This window comes from Miniopterus natalensis, chromosome 3, assembly GCF_054644295.1.
Source record: "Miniopterus natalensis isolate mMinNat1 chromosome 3, mMinNat1.hap1, whole genome shotgun sequence".
NCBI classification, from domain to species: Eukaryota; Metazoa; Chordata; class Mammalia; order Chiroptera; family Miniopteridae; genus Miniopterus; species Miniopterus natalensis.
This window is the reverse complement of record NC_142083.1, coordinates 73,932,209-73,952,472: the sequence shown is the minus strand read 5'-3', so window position 1 is coordinate 73,952,472 and position 20,264 is coordinate 73,932,209. Positions and strand designations below refer to the sequence as shown.

Sequence of the window (20,264 nt, the reverse complement as noted above, 5' to 3'; positions counted from 1 at the left end):
CTCTCTCATCACTGATGTTTCTCTCTCTCTCTCTCTCTCTCTTTCCCTCTCCCTTCCTCTCTCTAAAATCTATAAAGATATTTTTTAAAAATACTACATTAAAAAATAAGAAGAAATCCTGGTGCTTGGTTCCAAATACCCCCACCCACCTGTGCCCTGCTGTCCCTCTCGCTCAGGGCAGTCGGTCCTCATTGTTCCCTCTAAGTTCACCATGTCTGGACCATCCTCCTCTACGGCTGCAGTTTCCTACCAGAAGCATCCCTTTCCCTACCCCTCTCCTAGTCATTGCTTCTTACTTTCAGCTCTTTATCCAATGATCACATACCTGGAATAGGTCTAGGGGTTGCAGTGGTGGCCTGGGTCACAGTGGTTGTGGAGGTAGTTGTAGTAGTAACAGGCATCTCCAAGACTGTAGGTCCAGTGGGTTCAAGTGTGGTAGGAGTTGTGGGCCTTTGAGTGGGGACAGTGGGTGTTTCAGTGGGGACTCTGAGTTTTTCAGTGGAGGCTCTGGGCTTTTTAGTGGGGACTCTGGGCTTTTCAGTGGAGACAGTGGTTTTTTTAGTGAGGACTCTGAGTTTTTCAGGGGGGACTCTGGGTTTTCCAATGGGGACTCTGAGTTTTTCAGTGGGGACTCTGGGTTTTTTAGTGGGGACAGTGGTTTTTTCAGTGGGGACAGTGGTTTTTTTAGTGGGGACTCTGGGTTTTTCAGTGGGGACAGTGGTTTTTTCAGTGGGGACTCTGAGTTTTTTAGTGGGGACTCTGAGTTTTTCAGTGGGGACTCTGGGTTTTTCAGTGGAGACTGTGGTTTTTTCAGTGGAGACTCTGGGTTTTTCAGCGGAGGCAGTGGTTTTTTCAGTGGGGACTCTGAGTTTTTTAGTGGAGACTCTGAGTTTTTCAATGTGGACTTTGGGTTTTTCAGTGGAGATAGTGGGTTTTTTAGTAGGTACTCTGGGTTTTTCAGTGGGGACAGTGGTTTTTTTAGTAGGGAGAGGGGTCTCAGAAGGGCCAGCAGGGGGAACTGGATATTTGGAAGGAAGCTTTGTTAGCACAGGTCCTGCAAAGAAAAGAAAAAAATCCCTGGAGTTTAGTGAAAACCATAGCACTAGCCTCCTCACTCACATCTAATTGGAGTGGGTGGGATCGAAGGGGTGACCCATTCATACTCCTCCTCCTACTCCCAGCCCCACCTTCACGCACTTAGTAAACACTCAACAACCACTGCTCCTAATATATGTCAGATATTGTGCCAGATATAGAAAACACAAAATGAATGGGGTAGTGGTCCTCCCATCAAGATCACTGATCCTTGGGTAAGGTGTTTTGGATCCCACCACAGAAACTCTTGGTTTCAAAGTCACATCACTCAAGTAAGCAACCTGACGAAAGCCAGGAAGGTAGAGGTGGGCAGAATGCAGAAAACAAAGCTGTCTGAAAACTCGGTCACAGAGCAGACTTCTTTTTAACCAGTACATACAGAGAAGCCCAAGAGATGGTCATCCCAGAGCATGGTCCCATTTCTGAGATTTTGGGTTTTGTCTTACCTTGACAGGCCCCAGGGTTAATCAAGATGAAACCCACAGCAACAATAAAGGCAGTGCTGGTACCCCTGATGGCCTCAAGTATCAGCTAAAGGTAACGAGGGAGAATGAAGGAAAAGAAATGAAAGTGAAACCCTGGCACCTCAGTGACTCTGCCAGGCACAGAGTCTATCCTCTGCCATAAGGTCACTTTGTTCCAGCCTCAGTTGTCCAGTGCCACCCTTGCCCCATTTCTGGAGCCAGAGAGCCTTCTCGGGAACACCGCATTCACCTCTACTCTGCTCTCCTTCCAGTGTCCCATCTTAGCCCTGGTTATGCTCCTGGATACCAGGCATGGTGTCCCCCTTACCATATCTCATGCACTTACAGGGCCCACTCTCTCCGTCTCTCACCTGCATGGACTGTTGATGTCCTGAAGGGACAGTGATGGAGGCATTCAGCCAGTCAGGGCTCTGAGACCCAACGCGTTGCCAGAGAGAAGTTGGGGAGCTGCCTGCAGGACTCGCAAACAGGAGCTTCAGCTTAGTGCCTTCTCCGAGGCCATACATGTGGTAGGTAAATTTCACACAGATCGTACTTGGGGCACAGAAGCTCCGGCTCACCAGCCTGAAAGCCTGGCCTGCCTCTGAGAGATTGTCAGCCTCAAGGTAGATATAGTTACCTTCTGGGCAAAGATGAGAATAGGCAAGATGAGAAACCTCCATGGGAGAAGTCTAGAGCTGCTTTCTTTAGCAACACCTTGCTTTCCAAATAGAAATTTGATGCAAATGCCCAAACCCCTCATATTGCAGTGGGGGGTGTGTGTGTGTGTGTGTGTGTGTGTGTGTGTGTGTGTGTGTGTGTGTGTGTGTGTGTTGTGTGAGCGCACATGCATATGCTCATTTTGGACTTTTCCAACTGAAGAAGCAACTCAGATCCCTTTGTTGGCTTCACCAATAAATATCCTAACTGAAAATGGGACAGTGGATTTTGAAACCCTGGGCTCAATGAATTGAGATGCCTGGATTTTCTGGGGGTTTCAGTGACCCCACAGCCATGAGAATCCCTAATTCACTCTATCTCTGTCATCTCCACAGTTCTGGCCCAATGGCACTTCCCAATAAACACCTGCTGGCTGATCTTCACCACCTATAACATCTTCTATTAGTCACACCAGCTAGCCCCCTAGCTAGGAGAAGGTTAAGTAATTTGTTGGCTTGAGGGGTCCTCAGTCTCCTCACCTTTGCTAAGAGGCCCTTGGACGGGCATATTTTTACTACTCCGGATCCAGTGTCCGCCATTCCCTGAAGTCTGGACCCAGTCACAGAAAGGATGGGCATCATCTTTAAAGTCACACTGAGGAAAGCTCTCTAGGGTATCAAAATGGGAAATTTGAGAACATTTGGCCATCTCTCTATTCCTCCCCCATCCCACTCTTGATTCTGAGAGATCTGGGCCTCCCAGGGCCCTGGTCTCACCCCCACAGGGAGCAATACTGATTGCATCCACTGCCACGGCTGGTTCTGGGGTCTTTCCAAACACGCCCACCAAGGTGAACTGAAGAGAGAGGGAGAGGGGGCTTGGTGTGAGGAAACAGCCCAAATGCAAAACACCCCATCTGATTTTATTCTATTCTGGGACCCAGGCACCTCGCTCCCAGTACCCAGATGCTCACTCCATTTCAACATTGGGGGTGCCTACCATGGGTAAGGAAACCTGACCTCTTGCCTCTGTACCTGAATCGGTCCCTGGCCTGTGTAACTGACAGAAACAGGCTGCCAGTTGGGTCCAGGTTGTCCTGAGAAAAGAGTGTGTTTCCGGATGCTGCCTGCAATGGAAGTAATCCAAGGAAGTGAGATTAAAGGGACTGGAAAATGACTTCAAACTTATACTCAGAAGGATGAGTAGCGAAGGGAATACTTGGAGTGTATTCCCCTCCACGAAATGCAAGCAGCTCCTTCTCTTTCACCTCCCAGCACTTTATTTTTCCAGAACCCAGTGCCCTTTCAGCTCCCCAATTCCACTCTGGAATAATCTTGCACATAGCCCAGATTTCTCTAGACCCATATGTCCACATCAACCCAACCCTGGGAGATGAGCCTCAGGTCAGCATAAGCCCCATGACTTCACCACTCTCACCCAAGACAGAAGCATAGATGGTGAGGGCTGCCCCGGGAGACTGGCCATGGAGGGTGTAGTGGAAAGACAGACTCAGACAGCCTGACGACTGGCTCGGGGGACTCAGGAGAACAGCTTTCTCCCTTGGTTTTGCGTTGTGGGGGTCCAGAAGCATGTAGAAGCCACCTAAGAAGAAAAAGGTCAGTAAGGTGGGCTGGCTGAAATTAGGGGAGTATGGGACAGGGATAGAGCCCTGCGAGGGAGGGGGTCTGGCCCTGGGGAGCCCCAAGAGCTGCCTAGGATCAGCTAGTGCTGAAGTGGGCTGACACCTGTCTCACAACTAGCTGAGGCCTTAGATCCTTCCAGAAGTACTTGGTGGGTCTGGGTAAGGATGTGAGTGTCGCCCTATGAAAAACGGCATCCTCTCAGAAGCAGCAGACAGAACCTTGTCCTTTGGGTTCTGACTTTTTAGGTCCCCCAGAGTTATATCCTATCCCTTTTCTTGACCCGTGGGACAGCTGATTCACACACACTGATGAGAGAGGCCTGTCTGACACAGATGAACAGCCATTTCCCCTCCAAATGGCCTCCCTGCATTCCCTTCAGTGGATTTTCAACACAAAAGCCAGATGATCCTTTTAGACCTAAGTCAGATCAAGTCACTCCTCTGCTCCAAATCTTCATGTAGAATAAAAGCCTCAGTCCTGACAATGGCCTTCAAGACTCCACGTGGCCTGTTCTTCCTAGGACCCGCCTGAGCTCATCCTCTCCATCCCAACCACATGGCTCCTTGCTGTACCTCAACAGCCCCTACCTCCCACCCCCACCAGCCCACTGCTACCGCAGGGCTTTGCACAGCTGGACCCCCTGGTTAGAGTGTTCTCACCTTCGAAATTTTCATGCCTCATTTCCTTACCTCCTTCAAGTTTGTGCTCGTATGTGACCTGAATGAGACCTACTCTGACAACTCTATTTAAAACATACAGCCCACCCTACCCCTGCACTCCCAATCCCCTTATTTTGTTCAACTTTTCATTTTTCTGACAGTGCTGCTCACCTTATAACTGTATAACTCTGCTTCTTTATTGTTTCAGGAACCGTTCCCCCTTGGCCCCCTACTGCTCCTTGTCTGTTTTGTAAGCTGATGTATCTTAAGTGCCTAGGACAGTACCAAGCACATTGTAGGTGCTCAATAAATATTTTTTGGGTGAATGAAGGATGAAAGGTGCCAGGGAAGGGAGGTGAGGAGCAGGCTGTGCTCAGTCTACCAGGTGAGGTGGCCGTGGGGGGCGCTGGCTGGGAGTGTGGAGTTTGCTTTCTGCCTGGCAATTCGAGGTGATAGAGGTTTGGGATTGCTGGGATTCCCAGCCCTTCCCAAGGTGAGTAATTGTAGAGTTGTCAGCCAAACACCATCAAGTCCTACGAGGTCACTGGAAGCCCAGGAAGTGAGAAAACAGTAATGTGGCCATTACTTACTACCAGGGCTGGAGTAGTCATCCTTAGGCCCCACATTCATCACCCTTGATGACCCTTTCTTCTGGACCCACTTGGCCCCAGAGGTTGTGGGGATCAAGCTCCAGCCACAGAGGTTATTTGGAGTGTCGAAGCTGCACATTTGCATCATGCATACTGGGGGGAATGAAAGGGGGGAGGATTAGCTTTTTCTAAGAAGAGGCAGTTCTGAAAAGTATGGCTCCATCTGGAGTCAGAATTCTGGGTCCCAATCTGGGCCCTATGAGCCATGGAGGGCTTTCAAACCAGCTACAGTTTCGTTCCCTAGCGACTGTGTTCCTGGGACAGATTACTTAACCTGCCCAACCCTCAGTTTCGTCATCTATAAACTGGGAATAACAGCATCTGCATGTTGCAAACTGGATTATGTGTGGGGAACACTTAGCCCAGTGCCTATGCTAAGTGTTAGTTTCTTGTACCCAGCTTCTAGAATTTTCCTTCCTTTGAATTTTCTCCCCTCAAATATCTAACATCAGCTTAGAGGGCTAATTCTAGATGGATTTAGGGTAGCATCCAGGATGACCAAACAGTCAGGTATGCCCAGGACTGTGGTGTTCCCTGAGGTGTAAGACTGTCAATGCTAAAATAGGGACAGCCCAGGGAAAACTGCAATGGTTGGTCACTCCAAGACAGCTATCACCACAACTCTATGCTGCAAGAGAACCTCTCTTTACACGGCTGCTCAGGAGTCAAAGGCACAGGGAATGAAGGTAGAGAGAAGCGAGTAGGCTAAGCTTCAAAAGAAACCAGGGTCATGGTCCCAGAGCTACTCCTGCCACCCTAGGCAGATAGCGGGGTGGGGAGAAAGAGGAGGAGAGACTGGGGCTCACCCTTATTGCAGGAGCCATGATGGACAGAGACATTATCCAGAGAGATGTCCAGGTAAGCGGGGCTGGTCCTCACTCCTTCAAATATCAGCTGTGGGAGGGAGGAGGGATCACCCACCCTGCGAGCCCCTTTGCCTCAGGCTCCCAGTTTCCTGCCTGAATTCATATGGCCCAGCCACATCTCCTCATTGCCCCAGTCCCTTCTGGGTCCCCCACCCCTGGCACCAAGATTTCCAATGGGGCCCTGGGCTCTGCCCTTGGCCTCACCTGGCTGGGCAGGGCATACCCGCTGGGCACAGTGACAGCAGTGGGCATCCAGGAGGGGCTCTGAACGTTAATGTGTTTCCAGAGCAGGTTAGAGTGCTTGTACTTGGTGCCTGTGACCAGCAGCAGTTTGAGCTGGGCACCCCACGATAGCCCGAACATGCAGTAGGCGAAGCGCACACACAGAGGGCCTTGATCCCATATGGGGGAGCTCCGCAAGCGGGCCACCCCGCTCTGGTGGAAGGTGTTGAAGTCCAGGTGCAGGTAGTGGCCCTCTGGGGAGGCAAAGCCCAAGACAGTGAGGCCCTGCCATCCCCCGGGGCTGCCCCAAACCCTTTCCCAGAGCCTAGGCGCCCACTCCCAGCTGCCTCCCTGCTCCCTCCACCCAGATCTGCCTATGCTCACCTCCCAGCTGCCTCCCTAAACTTTAGGTTTCCTCACCTCCATTGGGGTAATCCCCAGTGGGCTCAGTGCTGCCCATGTGGGAGGGCCCACTGGATCGAATCCAGTCCCCATCATCTGTGGATTCTTGAGTCCAGTCACAGAAGGGTTTGGAGTTGTCCTCAAAATCACACTGGGTGATAATTGCTGGGAAGAAAAGGCCATTGTGAGGCCAAGAGAGGGGCACAGGTGTTAGCAAGATTGCTAAGCTTGGAGAAGGCGGCCACTAAGATTAGGGTCCAGAGCAGAGATTTTGGGAAAGAGAATCTGAGAAGCAAGTCATATCTTAGGAGAAATTCAGGGTGGGGGTGGGGTAAGGTGGACAGAATGTCTAAGTCTGAAGTCACAAACTGAGGTCCAGGGGTCTGGATTCAGGGGGGCAGACAGGCTTTATCTGGGCAGATACACTTTGTTTTTGTTGGGCAGATACACTTTGTTTTTGTTGTTGTTAATTTGAATGTGAATCTTTTATGCAGGGCTTGTGCCCCTCCACAGTTCCCTCCACCCTCAGTCATCTAAGGGCTGCCCTTTACACATACACGTAATTGCCTTGCCAGGAGGGCATGTGGGTGGCCACCCTAGGAGGGAGAGAAAGTCTGAGCAGTCCTGGTTTGCAACTCACAGTTGTTCTTAGAGTTGTGGGTGGTTGGCTCCTGGTCTAGAGGGTACTCTTTCCTTGAAGTTGATTTGGAGAAAAAACAAAATGTAATACTTGTCAACATCAAGAATTATAAGTCTCACCCAGCTGGGTGTGGCTCAGCAGTTGAGCGTCGACCTGGGATCCAGGCGATCGGGGTTCGATTCCCAGTCAGGGCACATGCCCAGGTTGTGGGCTTGATCAATGACTCTCATCATTGATGTTTCTATCTCTCTCTCTGCCTCTCCTTTCCTCTCTCTGAAATCAATAAAGATATATTTTTTAAAAAAAGAAAAAAAGGAATTATAAGTCTCAATGACTGTGAGCTCCCTTAAGTTCTCATTTCTGTCTGAACAAGTGTCTCCCTGAGAGGTCCTTATATCCTCACCAGTACCCCCTCTCTGTCTATGCCCTGGATGTCCGGTGTGGTTGAGTCTCAGGTGAGGAGGAAGCAGTTTATACCTGGGGAATCTCCTTCCTTTAGGTTGGGCCTTTTTAAAAAAATATATCTTTATTGATTTCAGAGAGAGGAAGGGAGACAGAGAGAGAGAGAAACATCAATGATAAGAGAGTCACTGATCAGCTGCCTCCTGCACGCTCCAGGGCATGTGCCCTGAGCAGGAATCAAATTGTGATCTCCTGGTTCATAGGCTGATGCCCAACCGCTGAGCTACACCAGCGGGGCAGATTTTCTTGTCCTACAGTCCAGATTTCCCCCACAAAGCAGGGACTATATGGGTCTCGTTTTGCTAGGTGTGTGGTGGGGTGATATTGCCTCAGCTACATGCAACTGAACAAACATAGGACTAACAAAGGGACTGCCCCTCCTCATCTTCCAAATTCCTCAGAGAAGTCCCTGCCCCTCCTCAGGCCACATAGAACAGCCCGTGGTTTTAGTTGTTCAAGTTCTACTTCTTCAAATCCCCCCAAACCAGCTCCAGGACACTGAGCCATCCATCATTTCTCGCCTTTTACTTAAAGTCTCCCCTGTGTGCTGGGTCTGCTCTAGGCTTTGTCCATTTTCTGAGGCTTGACCTCTCTCTCCTCCTCTGCCATCCTCAGACCTGTCTCCCCAGCTCTACACCTCCTCCCTCTTTCCTCACATTTCAGCTCCATCCTTCTCCCCCCTGAGCTTTGCACCCCTCAGTTCCTGGTTCTGAGACTGTGGGGCTCCCCTCGTTTCTGTTCATTGTCTTTCCATCCCGCGAGGCTCCCACCTTCCTCCCCAGGACTGTGCCCTTCATCACTAGCCCGCCTGCCCCTCCAACTTTACCCCGAACTATTCCTAGGAGCCACCCCCAGTCACCCCCTGAGCCCAGCTTACCAGACAGAGACGGCAACTTGGCCCCAGCTGCAGGCAGCCCCCATCATTAGCACCAGAGTCCAGACCGACGAAGCCATGCGGGACCTCGAGGTAAGCTCTCAGGGGACAGGGAAGGCAGAGTAAGGAGCCCAGGCTACTTTAGACATCCCTGACCCTCTGTGCTGGGCATCCTTCCGAGGATGCCAGGAAAACTGGACAGAGAACTGGAAATAAAAACTATGAGGGCTGAAATTTAAAATCCAATAGAAGAGTTATAAATCAAAATTAAGAGAAATAAAATGAGAGATAGAGAGAAGGAAAGCCAGAGAGAAAGAAAAGAAAGACTTGGAGAATCAGTCTAGGAAGTCTAACATCCAACCAAGAGTTCAAAAAAGAGAAAACACAGAAATTACTTCAAAAAAACTACATAAGATTTCCCAGAATTAAAACATGAGTCTCTTGATTAAAAAGAGTCTGGTATGACGAATGCAAAGAGACCCATGAAAGGCATGTCATAAAACTTTAGGATATCAGGGGCGAAGGGAAAATCCCAAACACTTTCAGACAGAGAAAAGCAGGTCACATACTAAGTATCAGGGATCAACACGGCGCTGGACTTTTCAATAGCAACCGTGGGTTCTGAGGGGCAGCGGACCATTGTCTGCAGAATTCTAACAGAAAATGATTTCACACCTAAAATTCCATAGCTGGCAACAGTGGCAGAGGCAACGGGAAGGTCAAGTAAAGTGAGGACTGAAATGTTTATTGGCAAAGAACTGGAAAGGGCAAGTCATGGAAGAAATACAACCAGCCAGTAAACATTGGAAAGGATTCTCTACTTCACTAGTAATAAGCGAAATGCTGAGCAAATTAAACTCCCATATTGACAACAATTTAAAAGATTGAGAGTGTTGAGCCCTGGCCAGTGTGGCTCAGTTGGTTGAGGGTCGTCCCATGCATCAAAAGGTCACGGGTTTGATTCCCGGTCAGGGCAATACCCAAGTTTAGGGTTCGATTCCCGGTCAGGGTGCTGGTTGGGGCGTATGGGAGGCAACCAGTCCAACCAATCGATGTTTCTCTTTCACATCAATGTTTCTTTCTCTCCCTCTCCCTCTCCCTCTCCCTTCCCCTCTCTCTAGAAATCAACAAAATTTATTTTTTTAAAAAGGTTGATAGCATTGAGTATTGGTCAGTATGCAGGTAGATACATTCATATACATTGTTCATAAGACTGTATGTTGGTGAAAACTTCTTAGAAGCTAATTTGACAATGACTATTAAACTTCCAAATGTGGATATCTTTGACCCAGCATTACCTTTCCAATAATCTTCCCACAGAAATACATGCTTATTTGCACAAAGATGTACATTCCTTAAGTATGTTGACTGCAGCATTGTTTACAATAGGAAAATAATTGCTATTACCCAAATGTTTACCAGTAGATATGCGGTCAGATCATATTCAAAGAATACTTATATCAAAGAATATTATGCAGATATTAAAAAGAACAGTGTTCCTAAAAAATACAGAATTACCATATGGTTCAGCAATTCCACTTCTAGGTATATAGAATTGAAAAAAATTGAAAAGAATTGAAAGCAGGGACTTGAACAGATGCTTGTACACCCATGTCCATAGCAGCACTATTCACAGTAGCCAAAAGGTGGAAGCAAGCAAGTGTCTATACGGATGAATGGATAAATAAAATGTGGTATATACAGTGGAATATTGCTCAGCCTTAAAAGGGAAGAAAACTTTTACACAGCTAAAATATTGAGGACATTATGCTAAGCAAAATAAGTCTGTCACAGGCCGGCCGGGCGTGGCTCAGCGATTGAGTGTTGACTAGGATCCAGGCGATCGGGGTTCGATTCCCGCTCAGGGCACATGCCCGGGTTGCGGGCTCTATCAATGACTCTCTCATCATTGATGTTTCTCTCTCTCTCTCTCTCTCTCTCTCTCTTTCCTTTCCTCTCTCTGAAATCAATAAAGATATATTTAAAAATAATAATAATAAGTCTGTCACAGAAGACCAAATACTGTATAATTTTGCCCATACGAGGTACCTAGCATCAGCAAATTCATAGACACAGAGACTAGAATGGTGGTTGCCGGGGCTGGGGGGAGGGCAGAATGGGAAGTTAGTGATTAATAGGTGTAAAGTTTCAGTTTTACAAGATGACAGTTCTGGAGATGGGTGGTGGCGATGAGTTGCACAGACCCTGTGAATGTACTTAGTACATCTGAACTGTACCCTTAAAAATGGTTAAGACAATAAATATTTTGTGTATTTTACCACAATGTTAAGAAATAATTTTTAAAGAGTACTACTTGATAATAAGGTGCTATTAGAGTTTATTCATGACTTAAAAATTTTAAAAAAGAATGGAGAATGGTGGCATATCCATAGAGTCCAATGGTGGAAAGAGATATATTAAACAAAAAGAGGTGAGACAGAAAAATTATGTAGTGTGGTCCCATTTATGTAAAATCCCAGAACCAAGGTATGTGTTGATGTACATATTCAGGTCGAGGTGTAGAGATGGAACTAGCAGGACACACACCGCAAGCTGCTCACAGTGGTGACCCCTTGGAAGGGGTGCGCAAGGTTTGCATGTCTTCTGCATATTTACGAATCCAGGCGTTCCTGCCTACAGACTTGGTTTGTTATAGACACCTTAGTGAATGTCATTTGAGAGGCCTGGTTGAGGGGAAACCAAACTAGAGGGTTTGAGGAGGGAGTGGAAGTTGAAGAAAGGGATCCCAACAAGGAGGCAGGGACAATGTTTAAAGCTGTTTGGCCGTCTAAAGGAGACTTGGAGATTAGGTGCAAAAACTGGGACAAAGTAGGATCTTTTCAAGATAAGATTAATTTTAGCCTGTGTAAATGCACACGGGAAAGGTGCAACAGTGAGGCAGATGAGAAAAGGGCTTCTGAGAAGGTGGGTGGGAAAAGTCTAGAACACAGACAACAGGAGGGACAAGCAGGTCTGCGAAGGGGGTGGGGAGGGGACAGTGCAGATGCATGTTCAGTGGCTTCGGTTTTGTCTATGAAGTAGGAGACGAGTGGAGAAGAATTCAGTCACAGAAAGGACACAGCAGTCCCCTTCTCAGAGGAGCTTCATGCAAGTCCTGCCCACAGCCAGCTCACCCCCACCTTCCTGCTTGGGCTACTGACAGCCCTCTCTCCTTCGGCCCCACCTCTTCCCACCTTTTGCCACACTTTACAGCGGTGTCAATTCTTCACTACAACCAGATCAGTGCCTGGCAGGGAGGCTGTGGAAGGAGTCTTTCACCCAGATCACTGATGATAGGAAGGGAAGGGGGCTGGTTAGGGAAGGCTTCTGCAGAAGGTGACACCTGAGGGGCTTTCTAAATGACAGAGATGGTAACTAGGCACAGAAGTTGGGAAGGTACATTCCAGGGAGAAGAAAATTTCCAAGCTTAGAGGGAGCAGGACACTCTTAGAGAATGGCTGGTGGGGAGGGGGGGTAATACTGGAAGAAGGCAAGAACCCTGTCTAGGAGACCTCAAATACTGAATACTGTAGCTTTGAGGAGCCACCGAAAGTTTTTAAGCAATGGGAGGGAGTGACTATCAAGTCATTTGCATTTTCAAAGGGCTGTTGGAGGGAAAGGGGGAGAATGTTGCATCAAAGTGTGGCTGCCCAGAGCCAGGAAGATAGGCAAGGGGGTTGTGGAGGGTGAGAGGTGCAGTACAGATGGATGTTGAAGTAAATGGAGCTGGAGACAGCAGCTCTTGCACCTAACCTAACTGAACTTCATGTCCTATTCATAGCAAAGATATTGTCCTCATTTTCTGTGTGGAAACTAAGCTTGGGAGAGACGAAGTCAATTGCCCAGCATAAGAGCACGGCACTGACAGTCCCCACACTGTGTCCTGCCCAGTCCCACAGTTCTGTGAGGATCCCCTGGGGGCTGTTGGGGGCATCCAAATCAGGGTTCCACCCTAGCCAGAGCAGCTATGCTTTTATCAGTTTCATAAATGGCAATTCTACGTAAGATTGCTGTTGAAAGGGCGGTTTTTGGCTCTTAAAAACCCAGTTGACCCTCATTGCACATACAGAGCTGTAGCTAGGCTAGAGGGCTGGCCCATAGTGAGCTGAGCTATTGTGAGTCCAGATTTCCTATAGCCCATCACACCCACGTGTCCCTAGAAACCCTCAGTGTCATTCCCTTTACCTTGGCAGCCCCCAACCCCCACTATCAATTCTGTGCCCAGGGTGCCTGACAAATGACAGTGATGCCTAAGCAGGCCATTCTCCTGGACTATCAGGGAGGGGCCAGTACAGTTGAGCACCAGGCTTCCAAGAGGGAAGTCCTAAAGCCCCTTTTACAGTTTTTGGGACTCCTCTGCCCAAATGAGCACCAACAGGACCCATGCAGGGGTTAGACCCAGGGAGAGAGAGATCTTCTGCCCCTTTACATCAAAGCTGGGGATATAAAGCATGCCCATCCCAAACCCTGGTCTACCCTTCCTCCAGATCAAGTTAGCAGAGCAACCAATAGAGGGACAAAGCCAGGAAAGGGTTAACCCAGGGAAGAGCAGCAGCCAATTGATCCACAGCCTCTCCTGGTTGGGCAATAAGTCCTCTGAGGTCTGCTTTTCCTGACCTCCCTTTGGCGCCACTGCCTCAGAGCTGGACTGTCACAGCTTCCAACCTGCCTGAGGTGGGGGTTGGGAGTTCAAGGCAGGACTGGAAAGGATGGATGGTGGCGGTGGGAGGGAACCACTGGGTTCTGCATTTTGGTGAGTCAGGCAAGACCCCAGAGAGTTTGTCACCTGATAAAACTGGCAGCTGCAGGAATAGATGTGAGAGACCCTGGGATGTAGAAAAACCCTGGAAATTACTTCAGAGAACTGGAGTCAGTCCTGGCATCACTGTGTGCCCTTGGGCACTTTGATCACCTTCTCTGAGCCTCAGTTTCCTCACTGTAAGATGGAGAGACTAGCATAATCCGAGTTTTTTAAGATCAAAATTTGTGTGTGTCACAGTTTTTTTAATAATCAACTTTTAAAAATCAAGAAGGGAGTTTATAGACATTTGGGCCTGCCTCACATAAGTACTGCTATCTATTTTTCTATTCCCAATAATCTTTCATAATGTCACAGTTTTATGATGAAATTTTAGAGGAATTAGCCTTGACCAGCTAGAAATAATATAGTTACCTTTCAGTTTAGATTCTAATGTCTAAGAGGCCTGCCCCATCTAGCTAACTCAGCTCCAGCAATAGTCTCCTGCTATAATGGACTGAGACTCGTGGACTGAGAGTAATTTCAGAAAAATCCTAGGCAGCCTGTGAGCCAAGGTCAGGCAGGTGCATTTGGTCAGCCTGATGCTCAGCTCAAGCCCAGGGAGAGGATTCAGGCCAGTAGTACCCAAGGCCAAGAAGCTGCTGTCAAGGTGGGAGCTGGGGCTGCAGGAGGTGACTGAGTTGGCCCCTAGTGCTGGGAGACTGGGTGATGAGGAGAGCAGTAGGCATTTTCTGCCTATCCAGGGAGGAAGCACGAGCCCGAGGCAGGGAATGGAGTGGGGAAGAGTTGATAGTGGGAGATGAAAGTGCCTAATGCTCTTTCCTCCCCTCTATACACTCCCTCTACTCTCTCCTCTGCCCCAGTGATGTGTGCTTCCAGTAAAAGAGGGACCCAGAGTCAGAGAGCCTGGCTTATGATCCTGGCCCTTCCTCTCAGGATCATAAATTCTCTGGACTTCAGTTTCTTCCTCTGCAAAGTGGAGGCCCTCTACAGTCCCTGCCTGAGGTAAGAGAGCAAATGAGAGATGCCCAGTAAATCGCAAAGCACTCTACAAACAGAAGGCATCTCCATTAAACAATTATGTAACCTGCAGACTCAGAATGGCTTGCACTGGCTCCTGTCCCACCAGGAAATCATAAGAACTGGTTCCATCACTTACCTGGCAGAACTGAGTTTTAGTTTCCCATCTGACAAATGAGGGTGGTACCAATTGTCCTCCTATTTCATGGAGTTGTGGTGTGAATCACAGAAGATCATGTAGGCCCCAGAGTTTAATGTATTGTTAATAATCATAATAATAGTAACAGTACAGAAGACAGTTCACACTCTGGCCTGCACTTGAAGAACCTCAGGAATCTGGCAATGCCTTCCTTGCGTATCTGTGTCTCTGGCCCTCGCCAGGTTCTTAACATCTTGGGCCTCTGGGTACTCCACATCTCAGCACCCAAGTTACATACCAAGCTGACTATGGTTAAATTAATGAGCTCCTGTCTTTTCTCTCCTGGGAACTGCCAGCTCTTGGAAGACACTGGGCTGTGAGTAGCACAGACTGTCATTTCACTAGCATTTAGTGCAAAGGAGAGCTTGCAGTTGGCACTCCATAAATGTGGAATGAATGGATGATGTTTTAATGTCCTTAACATACTCACTCGCCCATTACACCTGGTCCAGATCATATAAGTTCAGGTACCATTAACTACTTTTTTTGTTTAATTGAAAGCAATAAGAAGTCTGAAGAGAAGTCAAAGGTCAGTGGCCCTGAATTCTGGGGACAAAAGAGCAAGGGGATGTGTAGGCAGCAAATCAGGCTGAAAACAGGGTGAACAAAGCTTTGGAGTTTGAGTCCTAAATCTCGAGTTCAGCCCTAGCTGTCATTTATTAGCTGGATTCCTTGGGCTTCAGAATAAATCTCTTAGCTTTACTTCCATCAGCAAGAAAGAGAGATTCCTCCATTACTGATTCACAGCAGTGGGGCAAGAACCAGATGCCACATGTGGAAACCACAATACAAAATTTTATTGAAATGTGTGAGGTCAGAACTCAAAGGGTTCTATTGCTTGCAGATTTCTCTAGCATTTCCTAATAGGGCCTGAAGAGGGCACCATAGGCCAGGGTTTGGGTTGGCCAGGGTGAAAATTAGCCTTGGGTCCACCCTTTCTCTGCCTCTTCCCACCACAGCTTTACCCCTCTCTCTGCATATAGTTGTTGGCAAATACCCTACAACCCCCACAACCTGCCCATAAATTGCAAAACCTTCTTCCTTTTGCATATTTTCAGGGGCACAGCTTGACTTCTCTAAGTTTTGCCACATAAGCAGAAAGACTGATCACCATGTGTACCATAATGGCCAGGATTAGAGTCCAGATACAGTTTGTGACATCCTTTGCTGTCTGCACAGATCTCTCTTGGGCACTGCTTTGCCCCTGGCAGCATTATTTCTGGGAAGGAATTTGAAGTTGGTTGTCGGAGTAAAGGGTCAGATAAGAAATACAAATCAGGAGTGAAGGCTGAGTTCGTTTGTTCTGTATCCTCCATCCCAGGAGAGCAGGGAGCAGATAGGGATTATGTGGAAGGACTAAGCAGAAGAGGAGAGGGGAGAGAGCCGGGGGAATTCCTGTTGCCTTGGCTTTAGGCAAGTTACTTTACTTCATCTATACAATGGAAATGACAGTGGTATCTTTCTCATAGGGCTGTGTGAGGAATAAAATGAGGTGACAGAAGTGAGCTACCTAGAGAAGCACTGGGCACTGAGTGTCTGGGAAAGTGGCTCCTTCTGCACTGCTGTCTACTGTCCCTTCTGCAGGTCTCGGAGCAGAACATTGACGGTGACCATCCCCGTGCAAGGAAAGCGGTGAGCAGGATATAAAGGGGGTTGGTGCACTAGGTGGCAAAGACTGATGCTGGGAATGTGGCATTAGCAGAAGGGGCCACAGAGAAGAGGCAGAAAGAATAAGCACTGGTAGCTGCCTACTGAGGAATAGCCTTGAATGGAGCTACCTTATTGACCAGTGTGGGCAGAGCTTGTGGCCTTACGCCCAGTGGGTCAAGAGGTCAGACAGGCCATGCAAGGCAGCACGTAGGACCCGACCCCCTCTACCTCTGGTTTCCCAGGCCTGCTGCCTGCTGCCATGATGGGGGCAGAGCCGGGAAAGTAGGGAGGCTCCCAGGAAAACAGAAAAGCCAAGAGCCATGTTATAGTTTTAGTTCTTGCCAGTGAGATTGAAAAACACACAAAACTTGGACTCCATGAGAGCCAGGGACCAGCCCCCATCCCATTTTCATGGCTCCCACCACCTTCATTGTCCAGGAGGATCTTGCTGTCATGGAGTCCCCATGAGACCTAGAGAATTCATGGCTTGCCACCTAAATTCTCCAGTCCATCCTATCCCTGCTTGGTAGGTGCCAAAAGAGGTATTTGCCCTCCAGTTTGTCCTGGCATCACAGTTCTACAGGGCACGGAGATGAGTGCGGTGTCTCTCCAGCATGTAACCATTCCAAATTCAAGGAGACCAGCTGCTGAATTTTTCCTGCTTCAGGGCCTGAGACTGGCCCTGTGACATCCTTAGATCTGGGCTGAGCTCTGGGCAGTTCCTCTGGCCCCTAAGATGTCACCGCTGGCCCTGGAGTGTCCGTGGGACAGGCTGATGCTGAGCTGATAGCCCCTTGATGGGGGTTGGGAGTGGTGGTGTGGAAGGCGTGGCATGGACAATAGTGGTGAGTGAGGTGGTGGATGTGCCCAGGGTGGGAGCATCTGGTCACCTGTCCCCTCTCCTGCAGGCCTCCCCTGTGTACAGCTTCAGCTTTCCCCGCAGGAAATTGGAGTAGATTCGGAAAAGTTTGCACAACGTATCAACAGTGAATGTTCGGAGTGGAGCAGCAGAGGCTGTTGCACCTGGAAGGGAGATGGCTTCCTTCTGTCAAGAAGAGAACAAAAAAATTACTGCAGTGCCAGGGACCCTGGAGGGGAATTCAGGACAAAATTGCAGGGGATGTGAGGAAAGCCTCAGTATTCCTTAACAGGGCCCTTCTCCCATTTTACAGAAAGGGCAAATGGAGTGTGAGGGAGGGTCTATTCTTACACACCTGGGTTCCCAGAGCCCGAAGCAGGGAGGTGAGGCTGCGCAGGCCACTGATGGCTTTGTCCACATGCAGCTGCAGGGTCTCAGGTGGCTGGGAGGAGTTGGCCAACAGGGCCTGGCCCCGCAGGATGGCTTCTGAGAGCAGAGCCAGGCCCTGCCAGACTTCCAAGGCCTGCTGCTCAACCTAAAGGGAGCAGAGATTTGGCATCAGCTGGCCCAAGCCTGCCCCTTCCCCCTCCCTCTCAGCAGCCCCAAGCAGCACAAAGCTGAGCAAACAAATACCAGACATGCAATAAGGTTTGTGGAATGAATGAATGAATGAACAAATGAACGAATGAACATATTCCATTCAGTCTTCATTTTTGCTGCTCCATTTCTTCTCTATCTCTATCGTTTTCCTTCCCACCCTACCAGGTTTCCAAACTGAGACTCCCCAAGAAGAGGTAAAAATGAACTCACCCCCATTCTCCTCCAGGCATAGAAGTTAACCTTGGTGTCTGGGACCGTGAGGTTCTCACCGAAGCTGCAGCCTTCAGCACAGCCCATCTGAAAGCACAGCCCCAGGGAGTCAAGGCCCCCAAGGGCTCCCAGCCCAGCCCACAGGCCACAGGCCCTCCGGCTTTGCCCCTTACCTAGCTTCCAGGTGTGTGTAAGGGGCTACCAGTTTTATTATTTTTACTGGGGGCTCTGGCCCCCCACCTCCAGCCCTGAACCAAGTGCCAGAAATGATTCCAGGCTCCTGGATCTTGGAGGAGACCTCTGAGCCCCTGAGCGTAATTCTGTGGAATGACCTGGGGAGGGAACCTCACCGTGACATTTTCAGCCTCCCGGGCCTCCAGGATGTACCTCTCCAGGACTCGGCTGTCACAGATGAGGCGTGTGGGGGCGCCCAAGACTGGGAGGCCCAGAGGAAGCAGCAGCAAGGACAGCAGGAGGAGCAGGGTAGGACTTTCTAGAAAAGAGAGCCAGGCTTGGTGTGAGGCAGGGAGGGGAGCAGAAGGGCTGGTTTGGAGGTGCAGGTTCACACCTCCCGCTCTGCGCCTGGGCTAGTGCTCCCAACCCCAACCTTCCAAGCGCTCAGGTTCTGCCTCCTTTGCGTTCATTCAGTCCAGCTGCGGACGGCACCCCCCACCCCCACCCCCAGCTACCGGCTCCACTTGTCGGCGCCAAACTTCAGTCCGGCTGAGACAGTGGCTCCCCCTCTCGCAGATCCCCGTGGTTGCTCCAGGACCCAGGTATCAACTTCCTCCCCACCCGCACAGCAGCCCTTCTTTTTCCCCGAACCCCCAAACCTCGTCCCCGTCTCCAGATCACATTCTGCCTTTCCCGGGTACTCCCCAAGCCCAGCCGACACGTGGAGGCTGCCCCACCCCCTTTGCCCTTCCGGGGTCCCTCGGCAAGTCGCTGGTCCTTGAACCTAGCCACCTCTGGGCCAACAGTCGTGGCGGTAAATCCCTTCTCAAACAGGGGCCGGGGCGGGAGCTCCCCTGCGGGCGAGCACTCACCGCGCACCCCCATCTCCGCGCCCGCCGGGCCGCTCAGCGACCAGGGGCTCGCCCGGCGCCCGTGCCTCGAGCCCTCATCCCGGGAAACTCGGTGGGGCTGGGCCACCCCAAGGCGGGAGGAGGGGGCCCACAGTCCAGGGTCTGCCGAGCCGGGGGTCGAGCTGAGCAAGCGCAGGGCCAGCGTCCGGAGGACCTGTGGCGAGGCGACCGGCCGGCGTGAGCCCGGGGACTGCGGCTGCGGCCGGGGGTCGGGGCTGTTATCAGCCCGTGTGCGTGCGTGTGTGGGGGTGGGGGGAGGCTGTGTGCGTGAGGGGTCGCCGCGGCGGGGGCCATGAGGTCAGAGCAGGGGGCAGGACGCCTGGGTCGCGGGTTCGCCGGGGCGGGAGCCGAGGCGCGGCAGGCGCGGGCGCAGGAACAGCCTCCTGCCCGCCTGACCCGGGTTCCGGGCGGTGCCGCGGGCGCGCACCAGCGCGATGGGCAGGACGCCTGCGCCTGGAGGGGAAGGGCCCCTCTGGGAAAAGCTGGGCACCCCCACGCTTCCCTGGGGGGCATCCAGGTCTTGGGCCGGCGCTCAGAGCTGGAAGTGCCCGGGTCTCTGCGAGGACACTGGATCTGGAAGGTGCTGGCAGGGACAAGTCGGTTGCCTTTCTTCTCACAGCCCCTGCGCTTGTTCTAGAACCAGTGTTGTTCGTGTTGAGGAATTTGATGGGGGCGCGCGGAGCAAGAAATGTGGGGGTCTTCTTCGCCCTCCTCACTTTCTAGGACCCTGAAAACCCAGAAATTGAACTTTTAGGGCACAAAGCACAGGGTATGCTGTGCAGGACATACCTGCACTTAGACGTCATTCCTTTGACTGTGATACAGGTTAGCCTGTGTGGCAGAATTCTTAGGAACTCTGAAACAGAGCTACCCCCAGAGTGATGGCAGTTCGGATTTGCAGCTAATCCTTTGTGGCTCCTACCAAGCCCTGAGGCAGGAGAGCAATCTTCCTAAAGCAGAGCAGACCAAGCCTGGCTGGGTCTCAAACCTTAGAAAATGGCCTCAGTTCAAGTCTCAGTGTCCTCACTTGTCAAGTGGGTTTGATGAAAGTACCAGTCCCACCTTGTGCAGGTTTCATAAGACAGCAAAGTCCTACAAATACAGGTAGTTATATATATTCTTTCACTCCCTACCTGGTCCCATGATATTAGAGATAGTTTATTCATGTGTTCAGTGCCTTCTTTGTGTAAGACACTTGACTACACACTTTGCAAGACAAAAAGATGTGTTGAGACCTAGCTCCTG

At 50.2% G+C, this 20,264-nt stretch overlaps 2 protein-coding genes across 3 annotated transcripts in view; both read right to left on the bottom strand.

Annotated features, from left to right (window-relative positions):
* Positions 1-8,432, bottom strand: part of ZAN (zonadhesin) — a 35,505-nt gene extending 27,073 nt beyond the window's left edge. Inside the window, 12 exon segments of the mRNA XM_087815197.1 lie at positions 326-1,054; positions 1,542-1,626; positions 1,931-2,199; positions 2,759-2,887; positions 2,996-3,074; positions 3,254-3,345; positions 3,657-3,821; positions 5,112-5,264; positions 5,978-6,065; positions 6,242-6,513; positions 6,680-6,826; positions 8,420-8,432. Coding sequence (XP_087671323.1) covers positions 326-1,054; positions 1,542-1,626; positions 1,931-2,199; positions 2,759-2,887; positions 2,996-3,074; positions 3,254-3,345; positions 3,657-3,821; positions 5,112-5,264; positions 5,978-6,065; positions 6,242-6,513; positions 6,680-6,826; positions 8,420-8,432 — 2,221 coding nt within the window.
* An 8,719-nt stretch (positions 8,433-17,151) lies between these two features.
* Positions 17,152-18,993, bottom strand: EPO (erythropoietin). 2 transcript variants are annotated; one of them, XM_016217757.2, is made up of 5 exons: positions 18,971-18,993; positions 18,285-18,423; positions 17,935-18,021; positions 17,480-17,659; positions 17,152-17,310 (listed from the first exon to the last, which is right to left on the bottom strand). In XM_016217757.2, the coding sequence occupies exons 1-5, from the start codon at positions 18,991-18,993 to the stop codon at positions 17,152-17,154; spliced, it is 588 nt and encodes a 195-aa protein (XP_016073243.2). The 2 variants fall into 2 exon arrangements, with proteins under 2 accessions (XP_016073243.2, XP_016073242.2); XM_016217756.2 differs by having other exon boundaries at positions 18,285-18,427; positions 18,981-18,993.
* Between the last annotated feature and the right edge of the window lie 1,271 nt (positions 18,994-20,264).